General features: G+C 41.1%; 1 protein-coding gene across 1 annotated transcript in view; it reads right to left on the bottom strand.

Annotated features, from left to right (window-relative positions):
* PLXNC1 (plexin C1) overlaps nucleotides 1-14,155 on the bottom strand; it is a 97,908-nt gene that overhangs the window by 24,075 nt on the left and 59,678 nt on the right. The window contains exons 16-21 of the mRNA XM_037885064.2: nucleotides 11,421-11,522; nucleotides 10,971-11,074; nucleotides 8,823-8,876; nucleotides 8,230-8,354; nucleotides 7,474-7,672; nucleotides 6,117-6,263 (exon numbers count right to left, since the gene is read on the bottom strand). Of these exons, the coding sequence (XP_037740992.1) occupies nucleotides 6,117-6,263; nucleotides 7,474-7,672; nucleotides 8,230-8,354; nucleotides 8,823-8,876; nucleotides 10,971-11,074; nucleotides 11,421-11,522 (731 nt within the window). The remainder of the gene's footprint in view (nucleotides 1-6,116; nucleotides 6,264-7,473; nucleotides 7,673-8,229; nucleotides 8,355-8,822; nucleotides 8,877-10,970; nucleotides 11,075-11,420; nucleotides 11,523-14,155) is intronic.

The raw sequence follows: 14,155 nt of genomic DNA on the forward strand, positions 1-14,155 counted from the left end.
TTGCCTAATCACCCTCCACTGCTGCTCCTTCCTGGAGGAGCTGTGGTCACCCTCTCCTGTGGAATTACATACAATCCCTGGCCCACAATGATACATAAACTTAATACAGTAAGATCTCCCAAAGATATTGCAGGAAATTGCCATATCTGTCAAACCCCTCACAGATAATGTCCTGTTAGCAGCAGCTCCCTCTCTTTTACACCAAGAGTGTCCCTGCTCCAGTGCTCCACTGATTGCAGCTGTAACAGTATCTAACAGAGAGAGAGGCAGCCTCGTAAGTATGCAGCATTGAAGCATTTATGGATTCCAGATCTAAACAATGCATAAAATGGGCATAATAATACTTCTCTACCTCACAGTGGTGTCAGGGAGATAAATTCACTGATGTGTGTGAGATGCTCAGATGATAAGCAACATACACATGCATATACATAAAACTCCTCTAAAAACAAAGAATCAGAGTGATGTAATGGTACACGAGCCAATAACAAAACCAACAATTATTTTGCCTGTCTCTACAGCTGAAATGTTAATGAATCAGATTTTCCCTAACAGCTCCATGCCTGGCAGGAGGAATCTAACCTTCATGAGCACCACATTTATCCACAAATTGTAACACTAAAAAAGAAATCATAGATGATAAAATTATGAAAAGGCTCTTAAGATTGCTAAGGGCACTGAAGGTCAGACATTAAACAGACACATGGATGGAAGTACAGAAATCTTGGAGAAACATTAATAGGTATTTTTCACTATTTCTGGTTTTGCATGGGAAGCAAGGAAAAGTACAAGTTAACTTAAGGAAAGACTCAGGAGGAAATTACAGGCCATTTAAGGTAACCCAGTAATATCCAGAGTTGAGATTTCATGCACTAGTAGTAAGTGCTTAGCAGTAGTAAATCACAACTCTGCACCAAAGGATTAACATGGGTTGCAAGAAAGGTTTAACAACTATTTTAAGGAGACCGAGGCAAGCATTTGGAAGGGACCTACTTGACTGGAGATTGGCTTGGAAACTGGCTAAAGGACAGGGAAAATAAAGAGCATTTTTTTCTTGATAGCAACAAGGTAATAAAGAGGTTTGAATTCAACATTTAAAGACATTTTCCCAGACTTACAGTTGTTTCTGTAAATGAAAGGAAACTGTGATTGCTCTAGTTAAGTGAGGCATTTGAGCTAATGAACAGTAGCAGATGGCAACTGTGCTGTGGTTTAAGACAGAGGTGTATGCAAAATAATGTTTCTTGCCTCAAAGAACAGAAAGATAACCTGGGGAAAGGAAAGTTACTACATATAGCACACAGTTTTTACTCCAGCTCTACATGGTATCTCAAATCTCTATCTTGTCAGTGTTCTGTATGCAGTACTTTTCCATTTATTACGTTGAGTGAAAAACTGAGATAGAATATTGTTCATTAAAAGGGGACTGGCAAAATGATATCTGCGACTGAAATTGCCCACCAGTCTAGCATTCTACCCCTGTCTCTCAGACTACAAAATGCAATAGACATGGAGAAATCAGACTAGGCCATTTTACTGAAAATGTTCTGTCCATCTTTTCCTTTGTTCTCCTGTGCTAAGAGTCTTTTCATTTGCATCTTTAATAGGGTCTCCAAACTGCTAACGTTTCCTCTTAGCTATTTGATGTCTTTTACAAGATTGTAAGGTCAGCTCTTGGGCTAGCATCTACAGCCTCTTGACATTTTTTACTAATATATGCCCTTTTCTCTCTTCTGGCACGCCTTTTACTTCTCTGTCCAGAGCTCTGTATTCTTCTTGCCACTTGCATGTCTCTTCTTGTCTTAGCATTTAAGAATTTTTGGGTTGCTGTACACTTCTCTTTTCCACTGCCGCCCAAGTAGCATTGCTAATCCATTCTTCCCTTTCAGAGTTCATTGTTGTTAGAATTGGCTTTGCACTTTCCAGATAGCACACACTGATGTTTTCCCACAGAGCATCAGTGTCTTGGTTCTCTTCAGTTAATTCCATTAAAACTCTGAACCTGTTCTTCAGTTCAAGCTGAAAAGCACTTTTTGTGTTTCAGTCTTTTAATTGTGCACTGTTGATGCACAGTTGTCTTTTAATTTTCTTCAGCCTCTTTAATTGATCTTCAATTAAGCGATACAAAGGTTATAATCACTCCCCACGTCTGCTCCCCTGTATGCACCTATGAGCTGCAAAACATGTTTTAAATACAGAAATGATCTATCTCAGGGGTGGCCAATCTGAGCCTGAGAAGGAGCCTGAATTTACCAATGTACATTGCCAAAGAGCCACAGTAATACATCAACAGCCCCCCACCAGCTCCCCCTCCCCACACCTCCCGTTCAGCTGTTTTGTGGCACGCAGGAGGCTCTGGGGGGGAGGAGCAAGGACACGGCAGGCTCAGGGGAGGGGGCAGGAAAGGGTGGAGTGGGGGCAGAGCCAGGGGCTGAGCAGTGAGCACCCTCCTGCACATTGGAAAGTTGGCGCCTGTAGCTCCATCCCTGGAGTTGGTGCCTGTACAAGGAGCCGCATATTAACTTCTGAGGAGCCGCATGTGGCTCTGGAGCCACAGGTTGGCCACCCCTGGTCTATCTGGTTCTTTGTAGTATCATCTGGGGAGCACTATGTTGAACTTCTTTAGTAGGAAAATATTGTTCTACCTATCATTGGGTAGTTTACACTGTACATTTCTACTCTGTACTGAAATCACCCACAGTCACTATGATATCATGTTTTGGGACCTTTGTTAACATATCCTGCAACAAATCATGAAAAGCATTTTTTTTCCTCATCTGACTTTTCATTGGTTAGCGCATAGCACTGCATGACTGATAGTTTGTATAATTGAGTCTGAAAGCAAGCTCTAATAATACTTCCATTGACTGATTCCTACTCAGTCAGTGTCTGATCTGCTTCATTCAACATCAAGATTGCTACAACAGCTTCATGTCTATCATCCACATTCTCAAAGATGATGGTGTTACTTGTTTCTCTGAAGTGTAGTTTTGTCCATCTACGCTCACTGATTCCAAGGACAACAAGATGGTATCTATCCCTTTCTTTAATTACTTGGGCAGTTTTAGTAGCATCATACATTGTTCTCACATTCCGAAGTCCTATTTTCATTACTGATGTGGCCTTGAGCAAGGCACTTTTCATGACATGGGCTTCCTTATGGGTTTGACCAATCCTCATCATACTTTTCACATGAAGCTGATCTCTTGTTCGAGCCTAAAAGACCAAGCCCGAGCAAATTACTAGAAATGTGTGATGAAGACCTATTCCTAGAGCAGCCCTTTGATTTAGGAGATATTACAATGGGAAAAAGTTAGACAAGCCATCAGTAAACTCAAAAATGGGAAAGCAGCAGAAGAGGATAATATTAGTGAAGAGATACTTAAAGCAAGTGATGAAACAGCCCTCCAGACTTTCCTTGTGTTTCTGAATATGGAATGGAGAAAAGAACCCAACCCAGCGAAGAGAGGATTTGTAGTAAAATTGCCAAAGTAAGGTGACCTTACCACCTGCAGTAACTGGAGAAGAACCCCATTACTCTCAGTGCCTGGGAAAACCATGTGCAGCATCACCCTGGAATGTATCGAGAACCAAATAGATCTTCAACTTAGAGAGGAACAAGCATATTTTAGACCCCTGAGATCAGGTGCAGGCCATATTGTTGTTCTCAGACATATTACAGAGCAAAGTATGGAGTGGCAAGCACAGCTTGTTATCAATTTGATAAATTTCCAGAAGGCTTTTGATAGAGTACAGAGAGACTGTATTATGTCCCCACTATTGTTTGCACTGGTCATGGACTATGTTATGAAAGTAAGTGCACAAGGCAACTGAAGAATTTAATGGACAAATGATAAAGCACAATTGGATAACCACATATTTGCTGAGGACACTGTCCAGCTTCATTCAACCCATCACTTAATCAAAGAAAATACTCAGCTTTTGGCTGATATGGTCAAACAAGTTGACTTGTTCGTCAACAAGAGGAAGACAAAATATATGGCTAAACTAACCACTAGAGTGGATGAAGAAACACTAGAAGTAAGTCATTTTAGCTATACAGGTTCTGAGATGTACAATGATGGTGACAACATGCCAGTTGTCACACAATGAATATCAAAAGCAGCAGACAATTTTCATAAACTTGAAAAGATTTGGAAAAGTAGCATGATTAGCACTGACACAGAAGTATGAATTTTTAACACTGGCATCATGTCTGTCCTCCTTTAAGGAGCAGAGTCATGGAAATCTACAACAGAAATTGATAAGATCAACTCATCCCAAAGTAACAGTCTGAGGAAGATGTTAAGAATCCATTGGAAAGAGTTTCTTGCAATAGCAGAAATTCTAAATAGAGCAAACCAAACTAAAGTATCAAACACGGTAAGATGACAATGGACATATTTAGGACACACTTTAAGGATGCCACCAATGTGACTTCCATGGCAAGTGATAATATGCACATCCACCTGGAAAAAGAGAAAAAGGATGAGCTAGAGCAGGGATGGACAAACTACAACCTGTGGGCTGGATCTGGCCCGCGGGATTGCCACCCCCATGGTGCCGCGGACCCCGCACCGCTGCTGGAATCGACTGGCACCATGTCCCTGAGGCACCTGGGGGGGGGGAGAGGGCAGAGGGCTCCGTGCGCTGCTCTCGCCTCCAGACACCCCCCCTCCATAGCTCCCATTGGCCGGGAATGGGGAACCGCAGCCAATGGGAGCTTCGGGGGAGGTACCTGCAGGGGAGGGCAGTGCGCGGAGCAGCGCGGCTCAGGGCCAGAGCAGGTGGGGAGCCTGTCTTAGCTCCACTCTGCACTGCTGCCACCCTGGAGCAGCTCCAGATAAGCAGCGCCAGGCCACAGCCCATACCCCAAACCCCTCCTGCACCCCACACCCTAACTCCCTGCCCTGAGCCCCCTGCCTGCACCCCAACTCCTGCCGCACCCTGCACCCCTCCTGGATAATGGCCACACGGCAACAGCAGCAATTGCATACTTGAAAAACCAGGAAAGTATTAGATTAGCTTTCATTGAGAGCTCAGTACCTACATCTCTTAGGTGCTTTTTGAAATCTCACCCGTAATATAGTGTTAAACTTCTTTCAATGTGTTTTAGCGCTAGAAATAAGGAGGAGAACCAATGCCATGGGACTAGCCACTTTTCTGTGGACCACTAGCATTTGGTGTATGGATCACAGTTGGGAAACCTCTGATCTAGACAGTTAATAGTTTTAGCTATAACATATGAAACCTATCTTTATCACAGAACATTAAATGTGCAGCACCAAATATTTGTTACAAATCAGTAAAAAAACCTAGAAAATCCAAGGATTCATAGTACACAGAAAACAGAACATGTTTAATTAACTTTTTGCAATCATCTTTTTTTAAAAAAAAGAATATCTTGGTAATTCAGGTTGAAAATATCTGCAGTAGTAGCTGGATTGCAGCGATAAGTGCAAAATGGTAAGAATGTTGTATTTGTTTTGGTGAATGTAACAAATCTATGTATAGAGGAAAGTTCTGACACCAGCACCCTGGAATGTCATGATTTAGCTAAGTTTCATAGGGACCTTGTTTTTAATCAGGCAACTAATTAAAATCCACCACACTACAACTTTACTAATTTGCAGTTAATGACAGGAAAGCTCACAGCGAATTAGTGAATTCTGAGGATTATTGAGTAAGCAAACACAATAAAATCTCAGGCATCCAGCATCACAAAGATCTTGTGTACAGTTGATAAATATAATCTAGTTTTAAATATTTATTTCAATACCTCATCGTGTACTTGCAAATGTTCTGTAGTATAATTTATAAATAAGAATAACTTGAAGTATCATGAGACTTCGATACCATGCTTGGCTATTAGATCACTGCTGTGAAGCAGAAGGAATCCAATTGGTGAAATGTGGGTTAATTCACGTCTACTGTGTTTTGAAACTGTGTTAATCATAATTTTATTTTCTGCCCATTTTTATCTATCTAGGTACTTATACCATCACCATCACTGGAGTATCTAAGAGACTCAGTTTAGCATCCTTCCACAAGAAGAATGTTGGGTGGTCTTTCAAAACATTTCAGTATTTGGAGGAAAAGCAGCTTGGCAAACATACCACTGGTTTGAATTCGGTCACTTGCCACAGAAGCCAGTCTTCATTTAGTGTATATAGGGCTTTGCAAGTGATTACGTCTACCGGCCCTTTGTTTATCCTCTGATTGAGGGCAGTCACAAGCTTATAGAATGGTTCTCCAACTGTCTCCTAAGAAATAAGACCAAACACAAACAAGCAACAGCTTTAGTTCTTTTTTCTGCATTCCCATTGGAACTCTAGTGGGACACCAACAATTTGAAGCCAGTCAAACTAACTTCCTTTTTAGCCAAGTTGCTCAGCTGTCCTGCAATTAAAAATACTTTCTGTCCAGGTTTATCTGTTCTTTTGTAAATCCCCACCCAGCTCCTGTTTCTCTTACTCAAATGGGAAGAGTCACCTGGGGCTCCTGACATGACAGTTCAGAGCCCCATGCTGGGCACAGACAGGCAGCTAGTGGAGAAAGCCTGCCTTCCCTGTCTCTTCTGGCCTGGCTTAGCTTGCCTCTGGAGCTCTCAGAGGGACCTGCCATCTTCTCTCAGGTGTCACTCACTCCCCAACCCTGTGTAGGGCACCCTACCATCCCAAGCTACCATTGTTCCTGAGCCCCATGAAGAGGGCTGGGATACAAAGAACAGGTTTCCTCTGACTGTCCCCTAGCTCTGTACTTGGGTCCCAGGAAAGTTGCCAGCTTCAAATTACCCTGCTGCTGTATTTTGCAGGCCCTAGGGCAAAGCATGTGAGCTCCCTGCAGAACAGGGCATGGGAAAGATGTCATCATATTAGTGCTCACAAAACAGGAAGTACAACCTCAAACAACAAAATTGTCTGCACACAAAATGCAACTAAATGGACTAAATTAAACAGACTGTAAAATGAGAGAGATCATTTCCCCCAACCTCTTACAGTTCTATTAATCATAGGTGTTATCTGTAACAACAATAGGCAAAAAAATTCAAACAGAAGTGAGGTTTTCAAAATGATACCCTCCCTTTAAACTCTCTGAAAGCATAGCTCTATAATAGCTTCTGAGGAGAAGGATACACAATCTTCTGCCATGACAAGAAAATATCTGATGGGGTTTGGATGATAATACGTGAAGCAAAGAAGAAAATGTCAGGGTTTCAAAATTACCTAAAGTCCAACCCAAGTACAGATTGTTAGCATCATTTATACAGTTGCTCTTTTCTTACCTTTGCACGATGACAGCTGTCTATATAAGTGATCAGGACAGTAATATGGGTATATTAGTAATATAGAAAGTTAGGTTTCATGCAAAAACAGATCTCTCATGAGTTCTGCATGGAAGAAGTCAGCATGTGCTATGTTGAAAATATTCCTCATTCTAGAGTCTGAGGTGGTGGAAAGATGTCAAACTTACCCGAAGAAAACCAGAAAGGCAAACAGACATCCAATTTGTCAGCAGTTTTTCTACGACAGATTCTGTGCGCCTTAGCATGAGCTTAGGTTGCGTATTGCTAGACTGCTCCATCAAGTCCCTGGTCAAAACTTCTAGAATATGGGTTAGGTAGACTAGTTTACTTTGTAGTGCAATAGTCAAGAAGGATGCAAACAAGCACCTGTTTACAAAAAATAAAAAAGTCATAGCTAAAAGGTCTGGAATTTGCTTTTCAAATCTATGACAATAGAAAGGTGATCCTAAGCCTTTTATAACAGCTTACTGTGAAATTAGTTCAAATAAACATACACAGTTCAGTTACGCCTATATGCTGAACCTTCATTTTTTAGGTACCCCAAACACCCACTAAAGTCTCTATAAAATTTAAAGTACATCAGATGATCCTATCCAGCAATTTAAAAAATATATATATTTTGTGTATCCGAATTTAATACTGAAGAAGACTAGCATCCGTTTCAATGAAAGCAAAGTTCCAATTTATAAAGCAAGAACTGCTTGCTCTGAGGTGAGGTATGTTGCTAGTTCAGTGTCTATAGGCATCTATAAATCTTCTGATCTCTTTTTAATGGCTTGTTTCATGGTGAAGAACAAGGAAAAGACTTTGGAAAAGCTTAAATTTGCTTTGTATGTAGTGAAAACTATATGTGTGTGTCATAATCCATGGGGTTTTTTTTTAATTCTATGGCTTGAAGATTATAAGGCATAATCATACTATACCTGTCTTTCACAGAGAAATTTTTCTGTTTTTCAAGGGTGTGAATGAGAGTAACAAGAAAATTCTTGTTACAAATTAAAGCATGCAACATGGTGAGGCTTTCATCCTTTCGCCTGGGGTCTCTGCTCTGAAACAGTTAAACAAAAATAAGGCAAACTGTAGTTGGGTATGACAGGTCCTTAATTCTTAGAAATGAGGGTAAGCAACACACAAGATGAAATCTTGGACCCACTGAAATCAATAGGAGTTTTGCCAATGTGGCCAGGATTACACACACACACACACACACACACACACACACACACACACACACACACACACACACACACACACACACACACACACACACACACATTCTCTCTCTCTCTCTCTCTCCAAGTTGCCTGATACTTCCCATTATAAGATCCTGTTTTCATATCTACATATATGTTACTACATTATATACATAAAGCCATGTAACTTTTCCCCACATGGGAAGGAATGTAGAGAAAATTTAATCTGATCATTTGGAAGGTGCTTAGATTCTATGGTGATCCAATGAAGACAGAAAAGAATAACCACTAAATAAAAGTAAAATTACATTACACAGACTTACCCGTGACACATTAGTGTGCATGTCTTCAATGAAAATGGATGCAAAGCCGCCTGACTAAAATAAAAGACAGGTGATGTATTACTGTTAGAAATATCAAAGGCTAAGCATCTACCCAAGGCAACAGACTTTGCTAAGTAAAAATGATTTGGGCTTCTAAATGCACCTGCAATTTATGTATTCTGGGATTTCTGCAGAAGTTCTGGCACGTAACATAAAGGAAAACTGCAAAGAGAAACTGAGGATTGAGCTAGGCCAGATTTACTGGTATGCTGCTGAATGCCCTCACTCCCAGGCTCTGGAGGTCTGTCAGCCCAGTCATGTTCTAACATGCCATAGGGAAGACTGTTTATTATCAAAAGATGAAAATCTGCTGCTTTTCCAGGTATGCAAAGGACACCCCAGAATACATTACTCCCAGATGTCACTATACCAATAGTATGAATCTTCTGGATGTCAGGGATCCCTGGGCTTAGCCAAATTTAGAGTTTTTCTCTGCAGTTATTATTATTACTGCTGACACTTTTCATATGCTTGCTATCCATGGATCTCAAAGTTCATGAATTAAGTCTGCCACAACCCTGTGAGGCAAGTCAGTACTGTACATATATAAATAACAAAACAACAGCAGAAGTTAAAATACCAGAGTTAATAATGAAAATCAAAGCCATGGTGGCTAGATACGGGGTTAAGTAACAAAAAGTGGGAAGCTAAAATGGTCATATATTTTTAAAATACATGAGATAAGCGTGGTGTACGTCAGTTGTCACCCTGAGCACTTTGATAGCAAATGACACATTATAAACCCCATCCTGTTTGTTTCATAAAAGAGTTAAAATTTTTGATGAGGATTAAGCAGAAAGAACAGATGAACTAAAAATAATGATAATATTGTCATGTTAATATCCTTGGTTAAAAAAAAGTAAACAAAAGGAAAAAATGCAGAGTTTATAACAACAAGAGCCCTATTATGATCTCCCAGTTGCAGCTTGGGTAACTCCACTGAAGTTATTCCTGATTTACTCTGGTGTAAATGAGATCAATATCAGATTTGGAACGTTTTATTCATATATAATATTCACACTACAGTGTCAATTTTGGGAACCCATTGTACTAGGCACTATACAAACCATCTAGGGCCATCTTCTCCTTTGAGCCAGTTATACAACAAAATATTTTCTGTTTAAGTATTTGTTTTTGAAAAGTAGTTGTCCATATTGATGCTCTTAGATGATTATACGAAAAACTCATGGTTAGTTTTGGTTAGTTTCAGAATATAACTTTGAAAGATATTTGAGTCTGGTATTTTCTTCCCCAGTTTGGTATCATTCCAGCTATTCCAGGGAAATTATTTCCCCCATTGTTCTCATGCTATTAAATGTCATGATGCTGCAAGTAACACTGGACCCAGTTCAGACAACATATAAACACTTGCTTAAGCCAGTCCCTATGTAGGACAACATTAAAGCACAGGCTTAAAGTTGAGCATGTGCTTAGTGCTGTCCTGTATTGGGACCACTGTCACGCCTCTAAACATTTCTGGCAAGGTAATCGGTAGCTTGAACCAGAACGTCAACATCACTTTTGATTTTTCATTTCCTACTTTTAATTTAATTTACTGAAATTAATTCATGTGCAGGCTTGTGAGAGAGAACTTGTAAGGCCTCCTCCTCATCTTGCTGAGCCAATGAGGAAGTCCCATGATGTAAACATGTTAGCCGAACTGTTTAAGTTAACTTAATTAAGTTTTGTACAGACAGGTGAGCGTGTGAGAGATAAAAAGCACAGATAAAATGCAGGTTTAGGAATGGCAGTCTCATGAAGGGAGGCACATCTAGTGAGGCAAGACTATGAGAGACTCTTACATGGCACACACAATCATTAAACACATATGAATTAAGGGGACACTAGGGTTAAATTAGTTAAAAAATTTAGACTTGGGGCATATGAAGTTTTACAGAACCTACAATCAACAGATCTAAACACGCCCCTCCAGTGTTTGCCCAGCACTGTTCTACTGGATTTGGAGTAGTATACAAAGTCTCCTGTGAAAATCACATGGTGATATTTACATGAGCTATTTGGTCCTTACTTGACAACTACGTTCATTACCGTGGAAGGATTACACCTAAAAGATTAGCAACCATTTACCTCTGGGAAGAAAGTTCTAAGAGCAAAATGTTTGTAGTCAAGGAAGGGAACAGTTCCAAAACTATCCACCACATCTAATTGATCCATCTGTAGTTCTGCAAATCCTGAAATAACAACCCCCTGGAATGTTAGTTTTGATAACACAAAATTATCTTCACAATTACAGCTTTCAATATGACCCTGAAAAGATGTTCTTAAAAACAGTTCTAAGACTTGATGCATTATTTTTCTAGCTGAATCTTTGTGGGATGGAAAACACTGATTGGATGCAGTTTTTTGTATTTCAAGTTTTGCTGAAGTGAATTGTTACATGCAATGCTATTAGTTTCTAGAATTAGCTACTACTGCACACCAACATTAACAAGAAACTCTGATATTCACATTCCAAACTATTCTATTTCTGATTAATGGAGTTTACGAAACAAAATATTTTAAAAATGTGAGACCTACCATCACGTATTTTTTTCCGAATTTCACATTCTAACAGTTCAATTTGTTGACTCAGTTTACGGGTTAACTGTTTGGATTTGTACCTAGTTACTATGATTGCCACTAAAAAAAAATTGAAAGAAAATTGTATTAGATACTGAATATAGAAATAAGCCAAACAAATCTGCTTTATATACCAATACTAACAATAAAATGAAAATTAGTGTAAGACAAAATAGGATCTCCAGTAACGTTCTGTTGAATTATTATATTATTATTATTTATTATTAATTTCCATTTTAGTAGCACGGAGGAGTCCTAGTCATAGACCAGGCCTCAGGAGTAAAGCCCTGTAGCTGCACATGCTCTGTATTCCTGACACCTTAACAAACCAGCGAGGCTTCCTGACAGACCACTCTGCCTGACTAGCTGAGGAAGCCAGCAGGCCGGTGTGATGGTGCACCCCATAAGGCTTTATGGAAATATGCTTATGAATGTATATATGACATAACTGGAATATGTTTTATGCTAGATATGCCATGTAACATATCTATGTAAAGGTTATGATCTACTGAATATATTCATCCTATTTGTATGCATGTGTCTTTGTTGTATTCGAAGTTATGAATATTGGCTGTATACTTGTTTGATTTTAAATAACCTTAATAAGGCATTTGGTCAGCTTCTTTAGAAAGGAATTTGCAAGTTAAGTGCCCAAAGAAGAAGCACTTAACGGACAATGGATCTTCGAAGGCTCCAATCCACATAAGAAGTCTATGTGAGGACGTTCAAGGTAGCATGTGAACCATGGCTGCTACCTGTACGTTCTGAGTCATGAATGGACATGTGACTTGCCCATGTGACTCCAAAACTTCATCTTGTAGCTGGAATTCTACACAGAGGGAGGGAGGGGTATCCACCCACAAGAGAAAGTCTATTTAAACGCCTGGGAGACCCCTCCATTTTGTCTTCAGCTGGCTCAAGAGATAGCCTCTCCACCCCCCAAAGGATACCTGAAAGAAACTGGAACAAAGGACAGTAACCTCAGGGGGTGTGAGTGATTGCTGGACCCAGACTAGAAGGAGACTAGTCTGTAAAAGGAAGTTTACTGGAACACCTCTGAGGGTGAGGTTTTATCTGTATTCAGTTTTCCTACTGTATTAGACATAGACTTGCGTGTTCTATTTTATTTTGCTTGGTAATTCACTTTGTTCTGTCTGTTAGTACTTGGAACCACTTAAATCCTACTTTCTGTATCTAATAAAACCACTTTTTACTTATTAATTAACCCAGCGTATCTATTAATACAGGGGTAGGCAACCTATGGCACGCGAGCTGATTTTCAGTGGCACTCACACTGCCTGGGTCTAGGGGGGGAAGGTCTCTGCATTTTAATTTAATTTTAAATGAAACTTCTTAAACATTTTAAAATCCTTATTTACTTTACATACAACAATAGTTTAGTTATACATCATAGACTTATAGAAAGAGACCTTCTAAAAACGTAAATGTATTACTGGCACGCGAAACCTTAAATTAGAGTGAATAAATGAAGACTCGGCACACCACTTCTGAAAGGTTGCTGACCCTGTATTAATACGTGGGGGGAGAAGGGCAAACAGCTGTGCATCTCTCTCTATCAGTGTTATAGAGGGAGAACAATTTATGAGTTTACCCTGTATAAGCTTTATACAGGGGAAAACAGATTTTTTGGGGGTTTGGACCCCATCGGGAGTTGGGCATCTGAGTGTTAAAGACAGGAACACTTCTTCAGCTGCTTTCAGTTAAGCTGGCAGTTTGTGAGACGTGGTTCAGAACTGGGTCTGTGTTTAGGGCCTGCAAGCGTGTCTGGCACAGCCAGGCAGGGCTCTGGAGTCCCAAGCTGGCAGGGAAAGCAGGGGCAGAAGTAGTCTTGGCACAACAGTTGGCAGCCCCAAGGGGGTTTCTGTGATCCAACCCATCACAGGCGGTTCTTAAACTCTGGAGCAGCAGTAGCTCACTGGGTGCTCAACACACACGCCCACTGATTCTCTGTCTCATCTTTTGCCACACCCTGCTCCTGCTCTCCTCCTCCACAGCTCCAGCCCAGATCTTGCTCTGTACCCAGCCTTGTTCCTGTCCTGTCCCAGCCTTGCTAGGCTCAGAACCAGCCCTTTAAATCACTGCCTGAGCCCCGCTGCCGGAGCCCTGGGGTAGCGGCAGCGGGGCTCCGGCGGTGATTTAAAGGGCCAGGGGCTCCCAGCCGCCGCTACCGCAGTGGAGTCCCAGGCCCTTTAAATCTCCGCCCGAGCCCCGGGGCTCCCAGCCGCCTCCGCTACCCAGGGGCTCCGGCGGCGGGGCTCTGGCTGCAATTTAAAGGGCCCGAGGCTCTGGCCACTGCCGGGAGCCCCAGGCCCTTTAAATTGCTGGCCTGGGGAAGCCGGTCGGGTACGCCATACCAGCTCTTGCTGGTAAGCCATACTGGACCATACTGGCTTACTTTCACCTCTGCCTTCAGCCCTGGTTCCTGATTCTAATCCTTTCTCAACCCTGGGCTCTGGCTTTCAGACTCCGACCACCAGGCCTGACTCCCCTTCCGAACCCTAGGCCTGACTCCCACTCCGACATCTAGGCTCGACTACTTATGACACAGTCCGCTGACAATAGTATCCCATTGTGCAAGGCACTCTTTAATAACACACTCCTTTTATTTAGATCTTAGAATTATCAGGCTGACTTTCTTTTAATAAATAACACACTCAAATCTGCATGCTAAG

This window comes from Chelonia mydas, chromosome 1 (assembly GCF_015237465.2).
Source record: "Chelonia mydas isolate rCheMyd1 chromosome 1, rCheMyd1.pri.v2, whole genome shotgun sequence".
Classification (NCBI taxonomy): Eukaryota; Metazoa; Chordata; order Testudines; family Cheloniidae; genus Chelonia; species Chelonia mydas.